At 39.0% G+C, this 19,460-nt stretch overlaps 1 protein-coding gene across 1 annotated transcript; it reads left to right on the top strand.

Annotated features, from left to right (window-relative positions):
• Nucleotides 1-6,370: 6,370 nt before the first annotated feature.
• SPIC (Spi-C transcription factor) lies at nt 6,371-18,044 on the top strand. The gene is made up of 5 exons (XM_067536113.1): nt 6,371-6,507; nt 11,395-11,510; nt 13,295-13,407; nt 14,724-14,832; nt 17,488-18,044. Exons 1-5 carry the CDS (start codon nt 6,371-6,373, stop codon nt 17,913-17,915), a joined length of 903 nt encoding a protein of 300 aa, XP_067392214.1. The 3' UTR covers nt 17,916-18,044.
• Nucleotides 18,045-19,460: the final 1,416 nt, after the last annotated feature.

Raw genomic sequence — 19,460 nt, 5'->3', positions numbered from 1 at the left:
TGGCTCTCTGGATGTGGGGGAAGGAGTGGACATGATATACCTTGACTTTAGCAAAGCTTTTGATATGGTCTCCCACAGTATTCTCATCAGCAAGTTAAAGAAGTATGGGTTGGATGAATAGACTATAAAATGGATAGAAAGCTGGCTAGATCATCGGGCTCAAGGGGTAGTGATCAATAGCTCCATGTCTAGCTGGCAGCTGGTCACAAGCTGGGTGCCCCAGGGATCAGTCCTGGGGCCGGTTTTGTTTAACATCTTCATTAATGATCTGGAGGATAGTGTAGATTGCACCCTCAGAAAGTTTGCAGATGACACTAAGCTAGGGGGAGTGGTAGATACCCTGGAAGGTAGGGATAGGATACAGAGTGACCTAGACAAATTGGAGGATTGAGCCAAAAGAAATCTGATGAGGTTCAACAAGGACAAGTGCAGAGTCCTCCACTTAGGACGGAAGAATCCCATGCACAGCTACAGACTGGGGACCGATGGGCTAGGCAGCAGTTCTGCAGGAAAGGACATGGGGGTTACAGTGGATAAGAAGCTGGATATGGATCAGCAGTGTGCCCTGGTTGCCAAGAAGGCTAATAGCATATTGGGCTCCATGAGTAGTTGCATTGCCAGCAGATTGAGGGAAGTGATTATTCCCCTCTATTCGGCATTGGTGAGGCCGCATTTGGAGTATTGTGTCCAGTTTTGGGCCCTCCACTACAAAAAGGATGTGGACAAGTTGGAGAGAGTCCAACGGAGGGCAACAAAAATGATTAGGGGGCTGGAGCACAAGACTTATGAGGAGAGATTGAGTGAACTAGGTTTGTTTAGTCTGTAAAAGAGAAGAATGAGGGGGGATTTGATAGCAGCCTTTAACTACCTGAAAGGGCATTCCAGGGAGGATGGAGCTAGGCTGTTCTCAGTGGTGGCAGACGACAGAACAAGGAGCAACGGTCTCAAGTTGCAGTGGGGGAGGTCTAGGTTGGATATTAGGAAAAAGTTTTTCACTAGGAGGGTGGTGAAGCACTGGAATGGGTTACCAAGGGAGGTGGTGGAATCTCCATCTCTAGAGGTTTTTAAACTGTGGCTTGACAAAGCCCTGGCTGGGATGATTTAGCTGAGGTTAATCCTGCTTTGAGCAGGGGGTTGGACTAGATGACCTCCTGAGGTCCCTTCCAACTCTAATCTTCTATGAGTCTATGATTCAATGGCACTATACAGCCAGGGAACTGGGACAGTGGAACCTGCTGAGGGCCAGAACAGGTGTGGAGACACAGAAACTCTGTGTGGGTGGTACTCATAGATCCCTGAAGAACCACCAGGTTTCTGGGCATTACACAGGGGGCAAACCACCACCCATGCACAGAACAATTTCCACAGTCAGGCCCCCTTTCCACAAGTTTTTCTGTGACTCTCTGGGTCGCATATCTTAAGTCATTCATCTTTCTTGCTTGGGCAACTACAACTCGAGTGACTTCTGGAATTACTGAGGATTCTGGAATTCCTACAAAGGACTGGTGAGAATACATTTGCCATTTCTGATTGTAAACTCCTAAGGGCAAGGAATGGGACTTTTATTCTGTTTTTGTACAGTGCCTAGCACAGTGAGGCCCTGGGGCCTCTAAGAGCTACTATAATACAAATAAATAATAATATATTTAATGTATATTAGGGGCACCAGTTGGAAAGATTGGGGGGGAGAGAAAACTTTGTATACACTACCTGTATGAATTAAGTTTTACAGTCAAGCTAAGGCCAAAGTGGGTTCAGAATCCTAAACAATGAATCCATTGTTGGAAGTATATTTTAAACAAAGAGGAAACTGAAGAAGAAAGTCTTTTGAGGTTTCTGTTTCTCATTGACATTCAAATTTTGATTTAACATAGGCTCATAAATCATTTGAGACACTAAGATTTGAATAACGTATTCTCATTTTCAGACTCATTACATCCCATCTGATGCCAAAACCATAACTTACATGCTCAGATCCTTTGTAAACAAAGTACACATGAGGTGGTTGACGTGTTCTGCCAGGGTCAGCCATAGCAGAGATTTGTTGGGGAGGCTGATGCTAGCCAGATCTCCTCAGCCAGGTGAGGACAACCTACTCAACTCTACAAAGAACAGTGCTGGTTTCTCAACAAAGAAAACTAGTTCTGCACATCTCCCCTGAATTCACTCTGAGGACAGCTCTATCAACCTTGGGAGACATAGGGTTTGTCTACATTGCCCAAAAAAACCCTGCAGCATCGATTCTGAGCCCAGATCAGCTGATTCGGGCTCTCAGGGCTCATGCTATGGGGCTAAAAATAGCAGTGTAGACATTCCCATTCAGGCTGGAGCCTAGGTTCTAAAACCCAGCGAGGAGAGTGGGTCTCAGAGCCCTGGCTTCAGCCCCGGTGGAAACATCTACAGTGCTCTTTTTAGCCCTCTAATGTGAGCCCCCTGAGCCAGAGTCAGTTGATCCAGGCTCTGAAATTTGCTGCCAGGGATTTTTTTTTCAGTGTAGACATACCCCAGGGTGATGGTTTTAACATCAGAAACCAAGGCGGAGAGAATTTGACACAGAGTGAGGCAGGATCTAGAACTGGAAGTCAGGAGAACTGAGTGCTATTCCTAGCTCTTTCTGGGACAGTTCATTTTATCTCTCTGTACCTCATTACCCCATCTGTAAAATGGGGATAATGTTATTTACCCACCTTTGTAATGCACATTGAGATATATTAATAAAAAGCTCCAGGCAAGTGCTAAGCATTATTATTAATTGTTATTAGCAAACCAGAGAAGAGCTTTATGGGCCTAATTATCAAAAATAGATGTCGAAGTTGTTATACAAAGTGTATGTGCCTGGGTGCAAACAGATAACTGCACTTGCAAAATATGCAGCTTCACTTGCCACACAGGGCATTGTGCAGGCAATCCCCATCTTGTGCATCCAAATACCTGTTTTCCATGTGCAACTACATATTTTGCATAGCTGGTCACATCTCTGTATTCACACAAGCATATTTTTCAAGTGCAACTTGAGCACTTATGTTTGTAATAGTGGTCCAAAATATTTATCTCCACAGAACAAGAGACGTTAGAAAACCTAAGGCTATTCTAGTGTCATTTCCTCAGTGATGCAAAAGAAAGAAATCATACTTGGAATCTAGTTTTCCCACCAAGTCCTATGTTTTAGAAGTTTATGTTTTCAAGGGTCCTCAAGGGTTGCAAAGATTGAAAGCACATTCAGTTACATAGATGTCCACTCCAGGTTGTAAAAAGTCAAGTTCTATGTGAGGGCACATGTAAAATGGTGATATGGATATTTTATCATAGAATAATAACAATTATCATATTCATATAAGTATTTATACCTAACACAATGACACATTATAGATGCACAGAAATACATCTCTTAGGGAACATTTAGATACTATATCACTCATAGATAAATAGATAGATAGATAGATATACATTCACTGTTCATGTAAATATGTACAAGAATCACATTTAATGTTGGCTGTTTGTCAATCATTTGTTCATCCCAAAGCATCTTTACAGATATAGGGAACAGTACAGCATCGCCTTTCATTCCTGTCAGTAGCTTGTTCCTACATTAAGCCCAGCCTGGTCATATCCCTGTGCACAATGTCCCGCCATCTCGTTGGTGGTCAGCCTCTAGGTCTGACTGACTTTGGCTGCGTTTGCATTATTTTCTTTAGCATTCTATCATCTGTTTGTTTTCTACAGTGCCCCCATGATCATAATCTTTTTAATTGCAGCCAATCCCATACCCAGACTTCACATCCTAGTCTCCTTATACCTTCTTCATCTGTGTTAACATCTTTGCACTTTATCACATCTCTTTTGCTTCCAGCCAATATGTTTGGCAATATACTTCTGAAATTGTGTGAGAACACAATACAGCCCATGGATAGATTTGACCTTGATAGGATTAGCATGTTTGTCTAGACAAGCTTTCTGAATACTGTGAATGCTAATACTCCAGTTTTCTTGGGGTATATTCTTTTTAATAACGACAGCAAAACAATCCAAAACTCCTATAGACTTCACAGGGAGTAGGATTGAGTCCTAACTGCCAGCTCCAAACATGTAAAAGATTAAAAGTGATATTATGCAAAAAGGTTAAGGAGATTAAGTCCACCATATGAAATAAGAGCTACAATAATGATCATGCTATCTATGGTATTTTCCCAGGCTCTATGAAAACAGAAAATAAGTTATTCACCTTCTTTATAATGTGGCCTGGTGTTCTTAATGAGATGACACTGATCGGGTAATTTAATTTAAGAGAGAGATTAATGTTTATGCCCTTAACACGGTAAGCCTCTATCGCTGAGCCCTCTCCCAATTTCACTACAAATCCATGGCCCAGATGAACAACACAAGGATAACTGTAATATGGAATAATAACAACCTGACACAAGTGCAGGCCACAATATTTCCTGCAATAATGCATCACTTACCTGTCAACAAGCACATCTAGCTAGTAAGAACACAGAAAGAACCTGGGGCCAGATTGTGATGTCAGTTACACCGGTGTCATTTAATTAACTTTAACATTGGTTTTTCTGAGTTTACTCTGGTGTAACTGAGGTCAGAATCAGACCTGTTGTGTTTTGAGTTAATGCTATATAAACAAGCACAAATATGACAAATTCCTTCTAGGTATTTTGGAGCCCATTCTTATTTTAAAAATCTGATCCAGTTGAAAGGATTCATCGCTATGTTTCTGTTGCAGGAAAGGGGTAAACTATAGAACTTGTTTTATTCTCACATTACAGAGCAAAACTGTAAATTTAACTACTTAGTACAGTTGAAGAGCAGATGGACAGGAAGCTAATTGCTGAATCAGCTTTGGTCCCACATCGCACATTGACTCATGATTCTCAATTTTAAGAACACTTCTTGCAGTTCATTTTTCTTTAAAAACAAAAGTCTGATCAGAATAGTTTGTAAAGTGAAAATTTAGGTTAGAAACACCCACACTGAACTATTACTGTACTGTATTTTTCTAGGAAAAAATGTCAGATATTTTGAAATTTTGTAAATTGGCCTTGTATGTGGCACCCACAAATCCTCAGAGGTGCAAATAATTTTGTCTGCAAATCAGTTATAGTCACAGCTCAGAGCTGTGTGTAGTATTAGTAATTGACAGTCTTTCTTCTTAGGTGAGTTTTACACTGAGCTCATTAAAGATGCTGCTTGATTCAGCTAGGTGAATACTCTTTTACAGCACTGCATGGCACAAAGCTGAGGTCATTTTGGAAAACATGACAAAACAGATGGGTCTGCCTCTAAAGAGTTAGCTACATAACTCCAGGTGAGAGGAGGCACTCCCCCAACAATCAGGAGCTCTGGCCTGTAAGAAGCAAGTAGCTCTCCTCCTGCTACACCCAACAGGAGAGTGCCTATGTTCTGAAGGGCTGAATGCATCAGGGTACTTGACACAGAACCAGAAATTTTCAGCATTCCAGGGCTTGCACAACTCAGAAAGGCTGCATATTTTATGGTGAATCAGGTTATTAATACTTAGAATAAAGATGGGCCAAAGCTACAGATCTATGTTGTTCAGATCTGAGGTTTGGGTTGGTCCATTGTTTAGAATGAGCCAGACAGGAGGTTTAGTGCTTGCTCCTAATGTTCTCAAAGTGTTTAGACTTGGGATTTTGATTTAGATCTTTCTCTAGCTTAGAAGCTTCTTGGCCAGATCTTCAGTTGGTGTAAATTGGCATAACTCCATTGAAATGCCACTGTAACTATGATGATTTATACCAGCTGAGGGTTTGGCCCATTGCTGGGGAAAGGTAATTGGGCAGAATTGTTAGAGCCGAGTGTACTTTGAAATAAGGAAAATCAAGAATGTATTAGAAGACTGTATTAACTGTGGCTTTATTGGTTCCATAATTGCCTTCCAAAATGCTACTAGCAAAATCCTACAAGGTCACCCTCTCGGGGAAGATTGATGGATGAGTAAAAGGTGTTACCACAACTGCAGGCATCAGAGCCCAGATCCACAAATGTATTTAGGCTCCTATCTTTCATTGAAATTAGGCTCCTAACTTTCGTTGTGGATCTGGGCCCAGATGTGATTATTTTTCACCTCAAAATGATTTAGGAGCATGTCAGGGAGTTGACTTGATATTCAAAGCTAAGAAGGATTCAGGGCAGATCCAGGATTTTTTCCCGGATATGACAATTATTTGGTCTGAAATGTTACAGTGGAGGGTATGGCATGGAGCCACAAAGCCTTCATGGGTTGATAAGGCCAGGAGGCACATAACTACAGAGATGTATAAATTCATATGAGATCAAGAGGAACTGATAATTACTCATCTGCACATGTCTTATTGGGCACCAGATTTAGTCAGGAAGGATGGGGCACACCTATTTGACTGGAGAGCAGATGTATTTTTGTCCAATATTAGGGAAGGACTTGGTAAATGTCTCTGACCCTGATGGTGGAGAAGACAGCCAAACTAATCGTTGGCAGATTGATGTGACAGATGTTGAGTACAGATACTTGTTACAGAAGAGATATGGTTATCAGATAAAATAGGTTGGAAGGGGATTTAGAGAAAAGCATCCCTTAAGGAAGTTGGTGAAAGGAGGTTCAGTACTCCTAATGACTGGAGGGAGATTACTAGTGGAGTTCCTCAGGGATCGGTCTTGGGACCAATCTTATTTAACCTTTTTATTACCGACCTTAGCACAAAAAGTGGGAGTGTGCTAATAAAGTTTGCAGATGACACAAAGTTGGGAGGTATTGCTAATACAGGGAAAGACCGGGCTATAATACACAAGATCTGGAGGACCTTGTAAACTGGAGTAATAGAAATAGGATGAAAGTGGAAAGTTCAAGGTCATGCATTTAGGGACTAATAACAAGAACTTTTGCTATAAACTGGGGACGCATCAGTTGGAAGTGACAGAGGAAGAGGACCTGGGTGTACTGGTTGATCACAGGATGACTATGAGCCACCAGCGTGATGTGGCCATGAAAAAAGCTAATGCGGTCCTAGGATGCATCAGACGAGGTATTTCCAGTAGAGATAGAGAGGTGTTAGTTCTGTTATACAAGGCATTGGTCGGACCTCATCTGGAATACTGTTTGCAGTTCTGGTCTCCCATGTTTAAGAAAGATGAATTCAAACAGGAACAGATGTAGAGAACAGCTACTAGAATGATCCGAGGAATGGAAAACCTGCCTTATGAGAGGAGACTCAAAGAACTTGGCTTGTCTAGCTTAACCAAAAGAAGGTTGAGGGGAGATATGATTACTCTCTATAAATACATATCAGGGATAAATACCAGGGAGGGAGAGGAGTCATTTAATTTAAGCACCAGTGGTGCCACAAGAACTAATGGATATATATGGGTCATCAGGAAGTTTAGACTTGAAATTAAATGAAGGTTTCTAACAATCAGAGTTCTGGAATAGCCTTCCAGGGGGAGCAGTGGGGGCAAAAAACCTAGCTGGCTTTAAGACTGAGCTTGATAAGCTTATGGAGGGGATGGTATGATGGGACTGCCTAATTTGGCAATTAACTGATCTTTGACTACTACCAGTAAGAATGCCCAATGGCCTGTGATGGGATGTTAGATGGGGTGGGTTCTGAGTTACTACAGAAAATTCTTCCTGGGTGTCTGGCTGCTGAGTCTTGCCCACATGCTCAGGGTTTAGCTGATCACCATATTTGGGGTCAGGAAGGAATTTTCCCCCAAGGGCAAATTGGCAGATGCCCTGGGAGTTTTTCGCCTTTCCTCTGCAGCTTGGGGCCTGGGTCACCTGCTGGTGGATTCTTTGTACATTGAAGCTTTTAAATCATTATTTGAGGACTTCAATAACTCAGTCTTAGGTTAAGGGGACTATTACAAGAGTAGGTGGGTGAGGTTCTGTGGCCTGCATTGAGCAGGAGGTCAGACTAGATGATCATGTTGGTCCCTTTTGACCTTATAGTCTATGAGTCTATGAGCAGGGAGCCAACCCTCCCTTCTTTTCCAGCCCCTTTAACCATCAAACAAAGGGATGGCAGCAGGGTCCCAGCAACGGGCTGGCTGGAATCAGGTTGGGGGGGGACGGCTGATGACAACTCTCCCAAATTGGGGGAAACAACTAAGGAAATGATGACCTGCACTGTATAATTTATTACCAGGTATTTTAAGTGAATAAGGTTCCATTGCCTCTTGTCCTTCTTCTGGCATGGCTGGGACCATATTCACTTCTCTCTCCACTCCAACACCTCACCCCAATCATTATCATCTTAATGGCAAAGGGAAGGCAAGTAAATTTTGTAACTGGGCTGTAACATTTTCATGACAATTTTATTAGGCTGTTCCGCAGTCACACAGAATCAATTTTAATTGCTTATAATTTTGCATAGTTTAAGCACTAGTTAAAACACTTTCCTTTATTCCAAAGTAAATTGCTACTCTTTTGGGAAAACCATTCTGCAGCACACAGACGTTCTATATATTGCCCTAGGCAAAATTAAAAGCTATGATGGCACTATGCTGTACCTTCTTTCAAAAACAAAACAAAAACCACTACTTGAAACACTTCCCCAAAATCAGCTATTTAATGGAACCTTTCCGCCAGCCTATTGCTGTAATAATCCAGACCTTCATTATTTATGAAACTGATTCTTTGCATTGTATGTGAAGTTTCTATACTAGGTAAGTGTTCAAATTATTTTTCTCTTTCTCTGTTTTCAGCTCTGCAAATGGTACAGTCATTCAGTGGTAACCAGTATTTTACCTTCTTAGGCTATGTAAGCCATCAATTATTGTAGCTGTGTAATCAACTTTACCACTTACTAGTCTGGAGTTTTGGTTGGATAAAACCACTCCATTTAAAGAAATGTATGTTAATTAAAATGCCAAGAATGCTGTTTTTAGATATGAACTCCTACTGATTTCAGCAATGCAGAATCAAGCCTTTAGATGAATTTCTAAAGCTCAGTATGCAACAGGTACATGGGCTAAAATCTGCCATCAGTTAGATCTGAAATCAAAGATTACCCTGATTCTTCCTGTGTATGTTACAAAGACAGGACATTCAGAAGAAATCCTGATCTCATTGAAATCAATGGCAAAACAACCACTGACTTTGTTGGGCCAGGATTTCACTCTTTGTTTACACCCTCAGAGCCACATACATAGTACCAAACTATTTAGTCAGGAAGGGTTTAAAAGACATCTATAAAATTAGACAGTACCTTGATATACGTTTTAAAATACACTGCTATGAATTGCTAGGAGTGTGTTTAACGGATCAGATCTTTATGGTTAGTTAGGAACAAATTATTTGTTTCTCATTTATATTTAAATACCCCACCCAGATACTCCTACAGAGCTTAATTCTACTTCCATTGAAGTCAGTACTAAACCTTCCACTGTTTTCAATGGAGCAGGATCAACCCTTTAATGAGGTAGAATATTGATTTAAGAAAAAAAATTTTTTTTTTAATTTTTAAGAGAATTTGAATATGACACATAAAACTGAAAAAAATTACAGGGCACATTTCAGAGAGGTAGCAAAAATTATTATCTAAAACTGCACAAATATATATGGCTGTCAGTGGCAAAAGAAATGCAAAGGAACCATCTATACTTAATGCTGCATATCACATATATTCTATGTTGGGCTGGTTAAAAATGAATCTCTTATCACTGTTTAAAACAACCTAATTTGCTTGCAAGGTGGACAATTACTCTGGAGAGTTATGTATATGCATGCATATTTATTTGCTAAGCCAGGCTGGGTTAAAAAAAACTATTCTTGTTATCAGCGACGTCTGAGAATCAGAAATATTTAAATACTTGTAGTTGAGTCAGGCCAATATTCTCTTTGGGAAATGAAGCAGTTAAGGTAATCAAGATTTAATGTCAATAGCAATATATATTCACTTTAAAATGTCTCTAAAATGTTAGTATATAGAGGGCTAGATATGTGAGGTAATAATGTCAGAACAACTAGTTTTAGTGAAAGTAACGTGGTGCTTCCATGAAATCTTAATATTGAGAAATTGTGTGGAATTTTTAATACAAAATCCAAAACAAATCTTTAAAATCAATGTTGTAACTAATTTAATATTAATTATATTAATGATATATTAAATGATTAAGGGTCTAGAAAACATGACCTATGAGGCAAGACTGAAAGAACTGGGCTTGTTTAGCCTGGAAAAGAGAAGACCGAGAGGGGAAATGATAACAGCTTTCAAGTACATAAAGGTTTGTTATAAGGAGGAGGGAGAAAAATTGTTCTTCTTAACCTCTGAGGACAGGACAAGAAGCAATGGGCGTAAACTGCAGCAACGGAGATTTAGATTGGACATTAGGAAAAGCTTCCTGTAGGGGTGGTTAATCACTGGAATAAATTGCCTAAGGAGTTGTGGAATCTCCATCATTGGAGCAGGTTAGACAAACACCTGTCAAGGATGGTCTCGATATTACTTAGTCCTGTCATGAGTGCAGGAGACTGGACTAGATGACCTCTCGAGGTCCCTTCCAGCCCTATGATTCTATGATTCTATATTAAAAATTTCAATCAAAGTGTACTGTCTAAATATAGGTTGGTTTTTATCAATGCTGATGTAAATTACATAAATATTGCACCACTTTCTGTCCTGAGTTGCTCTGGTAATAATCTGGAGTAATTCCATTGATTCCACTGAAGTAATTTTAGACATGTTGAAATATATCATGTTGAAATATATCATTTCCTTTTAAACAGGCTTGCAGCTTTGGTATCTAAATAATGGTAAGTCTACAGTCTCTTTATTTTTATTTTTCATTAAGAACAGCTTCTAATTTACTACTAGAAAACTCTTAGGAGTTTGCATAGTTTGCAAAATTATTGTTATCCCTATTTTGAATAAAATACAGAGCTGCCATACAATGGCAATAAGTGATTTGTAATATTCCTCAATATATGCTTCCTATATGCTCCTTTACAATATTGTAGCCTGCTCACTGCATAACAGTTCTTAATTTGTGTCACATATAAAGACACTTCTATGTTATTGTTTCATAACTTTACTTTTAATCAATCATATAATATTACAGATACAAATCTTCATATTAAAGACTATAAAACAATCCAACAATTTTGTAAACTTTTGCTGCAAATTAAAGACATGATCCTGGAAACATTTGCACTTATGAGTAATTTTACCCACATTAATAGTCCTATTGATCTCAAAGAGACTTCTCAAATGACCAGAAACTATTCACACATATAAGGGTTACAGGATCAGGCTGTCAGTATCTGAAAAATTTATATTCTTACAGGATGGTTTATTCTATGAATAATCTGTTATTGTTCTAGTTATTTGGGATTTTCCAGGTAACTGAAATTTGAAGGATCAAAACTGTTCTTTGTTGGTTTCCAAACAGAAAAGATATATTGTTCTTACAGAATTATACTGACCAAGACATATTGGGTCAGGCCTTTGAAGATGCCTTTGAGGTGTTGCAGGAACATTCTGATAGTGAGATTCAGTATTCAACAGGTAAAAATAATTATTGTTCCATTATACTTTATCATTTTAGATGTTTTACAGAGTGAAACATTTACACGGTTTTGTTTGGACAATAGTTCCCTATTGTCAAAGTATTCAGAATGACTGTGCAGCGGCTATTTTTCAGCGTTCCTGCTGTATTTAACTGCAAAACGTCCCACTAATTACAATATGGATGAACTCATGCAACAAGTTGCAAGGCAAAAAAATATTCAAGGACAATTGATTTCTATAGTCACTGAATTTACGTTAAGATGGATTCATTAAATACAAAATAAGATAAACATTTTTGTGCTTGTGTAGTAACTTGAGTACTGGGTAATCTCTTAGAAAACTGTAATTTTATAGGTTTTAAGCGTACACATGATGGCTTTTAAAAACTTGAAACAGTGGCAGGATGTCAATTGAGATTTGCAACAGAGAGGAGGTCTTGTGAATCAAAATACTGTACAACTTGATCTCTGTTCTATATTTTGTGTGTTAATTTTACCTAATGAGTAGAGCTGGGGAAAGGGGAAGACAAAGTGTTAAATCCTGGCCCCATTGAAGTCAGTGGCAAAACTCCCTTTGACTTCAATAAAGCCAGGATTTCTCCCAAGAGGTAGATATTCTTATCTGACACATTAACCTATTATAGTCTCATACGTGGATACAGCAAAAACGAGAGTTCTGTGGCACTTTAAAGACTAACAAATTTAATTTTTGTAGGCATAAGCGTTCCAGAACTCTCGTTGTTTTTGCTGTATACAGACTAACATGGCTACCCCTCTGGAACTGTTATACGTAGATATAGGGATATATACACTGGGCTAGGTCCTCAGCTGGTGTTTATCAATGTAACTCTGTTCTATGCTGATTTACATTGGCTGAAGAACTCATTATATATAATTTCTTACAAGTGTTGATAATTAGTAACATATATAGTATTGCTCTTGTCTAAATCCATATAGGGCCCAGCCCGGAGAGATGCCAAGCACTTGCAACTCACAGTGCTTAGTACGTCTCAGAATTGGACTATATTTCAAAATGCAATAACCATATCTCTTCAAAACTATCTTCTGTTCATTTAAACAGCATGTCATTGTTTCCAGATGTATCAACCCAATGTTCCATTCTGCTATCTTTAAACATTCTGAGGAGTTCAGTGATTTCAGTGTAGTTCTTTTTGGCATTGCAGATGCTCACAGAAATTTTTTCCCTGTAGTTCATTTAGATTAATAACATTCTCTAGGCCCATCATTAAGAAGATTTTCAGATAAATAGGATGTAACTGCCTAAAATCATGCTTACAGAATTCTATTTATTATTTCATTCCACTTGCTTGTACTGGTGGACATCTGCATAGGTAGTGTATAAAGTTTTCTTTTCCTTTCTAACAATTCCAACATTTGTTTTAGTCTTCTATGATATTCCCAGCTTTCATCATTACATTTGGTGAGCATGGACCTTTTCTTTATTATCCAAACTAGTTTATGTTGATCAGTGAGTCTCTTTTTCATTAATTCTGTTATCCATCAAACTAAAAAACCCAACAACCTAGGGTCATTATTATTATTAGTCGTAGTATGTGGTTACTATATGCTTGGAATTGGACAAGCCACTAATATTAAGAGAGTTTCTGCTCTGGAGAATTTATAATCTAAAAGGCAGATGTAGAAGGACGAGGTGAACTGGTAGACACAGAAGGAAGAGTGATTTAGGTGATTTTTAAAAATAATAACCTTTCCTTTCTCCTTTTCTCTCACTCATTCTGTTTTTTCCAAATTTTCAAGTAGATTATAAAAATTGCCTGACCCTAATCAACCATCACCCTCACCTGAGAGCTAATCCAAACTATTCTACAGCACTACCTACAGAGGAACCAGTATACAATTGGAGAAATGTAATAGTAAGTAAATCACACAGTATAGCAAGCAGCAGTAAAATGAAAGCTGGCTGTTCAATATTTCACATCCTGACAAAATGCAGTCTGGTCCGGAGTAATGCAGATTAAGCTGCAGGGGAAAATCTTTGCACAGTATGTTTCATGGTCTCCCTTTAGCACCATCCTTAATAATTTTACACCATTGGTAGAGGCCATCAAAGGGTACTGGTGGAGATTGAATTCTTAGTCGTTTGCACAGTGGTTCATCAAGTAATGTGAATCACTGGAGCTCTGTGCAAACTAATAAACAAAACTACCAATAGGGTGGAGGAAAGGTTACCTTTATATTATTTGGGCAGTAGGCTGAGAAGAACTCCCGTATCCAGTCTCTTCCCATTTTAGGATGTTTTAAAATTATTCTTTTGACTGACATGGATTATAAGAAGGAAAGCAAGATTGCCAAGTACTATGCATGTGGTTGCCTTGCCACCAGCCTAATCTTAGAGTGGGGGAGGTGGTGGGGACGGGAGGGCTCTTGGTACAACTCTAACCTGCAAGGTCATTCTTCAGTTTTTTTAATGAGAGTGGTCTACTAAGTAACAAAAGAAAACATCTCCCTTACTCCATGGTCTGCTTCTTGGCATGTTGATAGGCCCTAGTCTGCATTGCCTTCCCCACAAAGTCCCCTGCACAGTGGGGAGCCCTGGTGAAAGTGACTGGTAGCTTGGTTTCATCGAAGCAATCACTCTATGTCTGACCTCTCAGTCCTCATCATCAAAGGACACCTGCCCGCCACTTTCAAAAGACAAGCCTGGGAACTTACATTCATAAGTCTGCTAGACACTAAAAATTGTGGACTGAACAGAGACACTGGATTTATGGCTTATTACAACAATCTATAACCCCACTAAGCACACTTTTTGTCTTATGACTGCAGAGGGTGTTAACTGGCTGCTCTACCTTGAATGTCCCTTGGAATATGTGTTAACTACTGTTGCTAAACAATCTGTTCCATCTTGAATTTAGCTTGCTAGGAATACCTTTCCCAGACCTGAAGAAGAGCTTTATGGCTCAAAAGCTTGTCTCTCTCACCAACAGAAGTTGGTCCAATAAAAGATTTTACCTCAGCCACCTGGATTCCCCCATGGGAGTGCAATCTGGCCCCTAGTTTGATAGTGCTCTTTATTAACACTGTGTATTAATGGTGGGGAAAATCTCCCGTGTCTTGTGATGAATGGTAGGATTCTTGAGGCTACCCAGTGAGCCAGTTCTTTTCAAGTTTTCTTTTTCTCATATGATGTTCTCTGGTAGTAACACGTTGTTCTCTTCATTTCTTGAAGAATAGTGCAACAGATTTATATTCTGAAGGAACTTTTTACCACACTCTGCCGAATATTCCAGAAAACCAAGTGATGCATACTACTGCTAGCCAGCAAAAAGGAGGGAAAGGTGTGTAGAAAGAATTCTACTGTCTGTGAACACTGTGTTATCTCCAAATCCTTCTTTTAGAAGTGGTGAATCATGATTCTTTTATTATTTCCTCAATTCTTTCCTTTACTAATATTAGGAGAAATTTAAGTAATCCTTTGATGTAATATTTACTGAAATGCAACTCCCCGGGTTTAATTCTGATCTGAGGTCTGCAGACAGATAGCACAAAGACTGGAATAATCTAGCCATCTGAGTGATTTATAGAAACCTCTACACCAAAATGTTACTCCACCAGAATATTGTCATTTTCCAAGAATAGATACATCTTTTGATGTCTCAGTGTCTGACCCGCTCCTTACCACCTGAAAAAAGGGAAATCCTCTGTGGTGAAGAGTGATGCAAAGAAATCATTTAGCTCTCTGCAAATGTCTTTATCCACTTTATTTGCTTCTTTTATTCCTTGTGATCCAGCAGACTCATCATTCCCTTGTAAGCTTTTGATATAATTTAAGAACATTTTAATTTATTTTATTTTAATATAATTTTATTTTAACGATGACACGCTCACTTTTGACGTTAGGGTCTTTTTGAGTAGCTTCCTTTTTCTATTGTTGTGTTTGAAATCTCCCTTTCTAACGTTTAGTCTCAGAGCGCCAGCTTTTGTTATGTTCCCTTGCTGACTGATGTTGAACTTAATTATACTGTGGTCACTATTACCCAGTGGTTCAACTACAGTTACTACTTGAATAAACACTTCGGGACTTAAGCTGTAGTGTAGACATAGCCTTTATGTCGGCCTAATTTATGTTGCTCAAGGGTGTGAATAAGCCACCACCCTGAGTGACATAAATTACACTGGCATAAGTGCCATTTTGGATAGCGCTATGTCAACGGGAGAGCTTCTCCAGTCGCGCTTGTTGGTTTAGAGTGGCTATGTTAGAGAGCTTACGGCAGCACAGCTGCACTGATGTCAAGAATAGTCGCTCCTCCTGCATGCATTAGAGCTCACTATTCCAAGACGCAATCATTCAAAGTTTAGAAATATTGCCTCTCTAAACCTTATCCCAATGTGATATTTGACCATTTTACATGCTGTTAGTTGAAGTCATGTTTAGTATTACCATTTTCTTAGACTTAGTTGTCTATTTGATCTCTTTCAACCCAGTGCACTCAAGACCCTTTCCCTGATTAGGAGGCCAGAACTATATGCCCTACTAGTATATTTATATTCTTAATACTTGGGATTTGTATCCATACCGATTTTTCCACTCCAAAATTTAAACTATATTTTATGGAATCTTTTAATTAAAATCTTTTACTCTTAATAGTGCTACTTCCCCTGATGGCTGCCACTTTCTGTAGAGTTTCTAGCCAGGACCCCTTACTTTTTGTCATTCTACTAAGTTTTGGAAGTGCCTGTTATGTCCAGGTCCTCTTCCACTGGCAGGCATTATAGTTCCCTTATTTTTGCTTTTAAACTTTTCATCTTAGTAGTAGAGTATTTTTTTCTAGCTGTATGCCTATTTTTATTTATCTCCTTAAAACTTTTCTGGAAAGTGCTTTTGAGTTCAAGTGGTTCCTCCTCCAATTCAGCTGTCCTACTCTCTATTAGAGGATGCAGGGTTACTGTCATCCCTAGCAGATGTCTTGGTCTGGACTAAGTGCTTCTGGGCAACAGTCAGCTTCCCCATCCTCATTTAAAACAATCACCCAAAATCTTATTAGTTTCAGGTGGCAGCAGTCTGCTTCCACTTTGGTTAAAGTGGAATTTCCCCACAGACATTCTCCTTCCTCAAATTGTTCCCCTGTGCCTAATAAAATTAAGTCCCTTTTCTTCACATTGGCTTCTCATCTCCTGTCTAGCTGACTCTGAGCATGGAACTAGAAGCACTTCAGAGAAAAGCATCTTTAAAGCCCTGGATTTAAGCCTGTTTCCTAGTAATCTGCATTAAGCTTCCAGAACTAGAGGTGGCTGGAGGATGACAATTCTGTTTCACGACAACTTTTGAGGTATCAAAATTTGTTTTAGTTCCACGTTGGAATGAAAACAAAAACTTTCAAACATTTTTGCGAAATGGAATTGTGTCAAATGCCCATTTTCTGATCAAGAAGGTCAGAGTTTTGATTCAGCTCTCGCTCTCAAATTGACCAGCAAGTCCACCCTGGACCTCAGAAACCTTCCCAGCTGGTCAGAATCGATTTGCTGAACCCTAAATATTTTGCATTTGACAAAACAGCATATTTCAACAATAAAATGTTGCCTAAATATTCTGACCAGCTCTATCTAGAACCTCTCTCCTGTACTGCTCCATGGCATTAGTTCTAATATGTACCTGGACTATTGGCTCCCCCCAGCACTCATTAGAAGTCTGTCTAAATATCTTGTTAGATTTGCCACTTTTGAGATCAGCTAGCAAAGAGCCAAATGTTTCTTATGGCCACTATATATCTCACTATCAATCTTGTAATGATCAAATTCCTATTGCCACAATCTGTCTATGTCTCACAATTATAGCCTCATTAATCTGTTGCTGGTCTTCTACTACTCCAATTATACTGGCCTTTTAATCTGTGACTGGGTACTACTTTGACCTAGACTTTATCTTTAAGTCTCCCGCCTTTCAAAATGGATCTGAGTTATGCTCTGACCACTTGCATTTTATTTTTTGATAGGTAGAAAGAAACTTCGCCTGTTTGAATATCTTCATGAATCTCTGTGTGACCCAGACATGGCAAACTGCATCCAGTGGGTGGATAAACCCCATGGTGTCTTCCAGTTTATTTCCAAAAACAAGGAGAAACTTGCAGAGCTATGGGGGGAAAGAAAGGGAAACCGCAAAGTCATGACATATCAGAAAATGGCCAGAGCACTGAGGAACTATGGAAGAACAGGGGAAATCATTAAAATTCGAAGGAAGCTGACATATCAGTTCAGTGCAGCTGTTTTACAAAGACTCTCCCCATCTTACTTACTGGGAAAAGAAACAGTTTATTGTCAGTATCTTCAGTACAATCAAGAATACCAGTGTTCAGATGACTGGATCTCTTTTAATAATTACATGTATAATAACGACCATGAGCTGCAGCATGCTAACGGCTAGACATGTGTCACATTAATTTGTCCCTCTAATAGTTAGAAAAATCTTAAAGCTCAAGAACTCTTCTCTCGATATAATTTTTTCTTTTAAAATATAACAAATACACACACACAGCCTGGGTGAGATTTTCAGAAAGGTTCAGTGCTGGCCTAATTTTGCATCCATTACAGTGAATGAGAACCTTTCATTGACTGTAAAGCAACAGTTGTTAGGTCAGATTCTGACCTCCAGTATATGAATTAGAGAACTTACTCCAGATTCACAACTCTGTAACCAAGATTAGAATCTGGCCTGTTGTCTGTTTGACATCAAAGGCCATATCCTGACATTGATCCTCACGTGTGACTCTCCTTGACCTCACTGGTGCTTCTTTTCATGGAAAAATGGCAGGGTATGGCCCTGAGTTTTCAAGTCACAGAGTTCATATGCACCTATACTCCACTGCTCAGACTTGCTTTCAGACGGATGCACATTAAATATGAGATGGAGGGTGTTTTCCAACTGCCTGCAGCTAGTGCTGGCTTTATTAACCAATACTTCTCATTACTGACATTTTCTAAGAAAATGCCATGCTGGACTTGTATGCCCAAATGATATGGAAGCTGGGACCTGTGAATGCTGGTGAAGCTACTAATCCTTAAGCACTTAAGTTACTCCCTTCGTATATGGAGTCAGGATTTCCAGGTACTCATTTCCTTGCTGGGAGAGTGACCATAACAGGAAGGGTTTAATCAGGGATTAAACATTTTAAAAATCATTTGCAGCTCTTTGCCTCATAATTCTAGAAGCTGTATTTTTAAAGGGACAGCAATTTTGTATTCAATTATAAATAACAAATGTATTTTTTACATTCTCTTAAGTAGTTATAACTTACATGTTTAAAATACCACTTTCCCTGAAGAAGCATGGTAATGTAGCTGAAATGCTCAGTAGTCTCACACTTTATTAGTGTAGAGGAAATTAAATTTAGATAGATATAGAATCCACGTGTGCAATACAAGGTTGGTACAAGTTACATTACTTTACCACTTAACACCTGTTCACTGACTGACTTACACCAAAATTTATGTCACTGCAAGTTTTGTCTGAGACACATCCATGGGAGCTGTACCCAGTCCCACAAGATCTTGATTTGTCCATGGTAACTAGAAACACAAATATTTATGGAGACAAAACTGGTTTGTAAAGGGCATTAATAATGTTGATCTGATATGTATGATGTTAACATGAAATCATGAGAAAGTAACTCCAGGGAAAAATAATCTAGATAGGTATGAAAATAACAGCCTTGATTCTGATCTCACACCGATTTTACCCCAGAGTAACTCAATTGACTTTGATAGTCAATCCTGATTTCCACCAATGTAGGTAAGATCAAAATCAGGTCCTATATATTGCTTATTAATATTGGGAGTGGTAGGGATATCACTTTTCGTAGTGGATCCAGTACTATGCTCCCTAGCAAGCAAAACTCTAACTGAAGACAATTTTTAACATGATCGAAAGGCTGTATTACAAGAAACTTGAGTGAAGCCATAACATTATACT

Source organism: Emydura macquarii, unplaced genomic scaffold (genome assembly GCF_026122565.2).
Source record: "Emydura macquarii macquarii isolate MOO-44397 ecotype Brisbane River unplaced genomic scaffold, CSIRO-AGI_Emac_v2 contig_3530, whole genome shotgun sequence".
Lineage (NCBI taxonomy): Eukaryota > Metazoa > Chordata > Testudines > Chelidae > Emydura > Emydura macquarii.
This window is presented reverse-complemented; position numbering and strand designations above follow the sequence as displayed.

Coding starts and splice junctions, on each gene's coding strand:
- SPIC (XM_067536113.1), top strand. CDS start 6,371: ATGGGGCACACCTATTTGACTGGAGAGCAGATGTATTTTTGTCCAATA. Junction 11,511..13,294: donor TGAGATTCAGTATTCAACAG/GTAAAAATAATT, acceptor ATTTTCAAGTAG/ATTATAAAAATTGCCTGACC. Junction 14,833..17,487: donor CCAGCAAAAAGGAGGGAAAG/GTGTGTAGAAAG, acceptor ATTTTTTGATAG/GTAGAAAGAAACTTCGCCTG.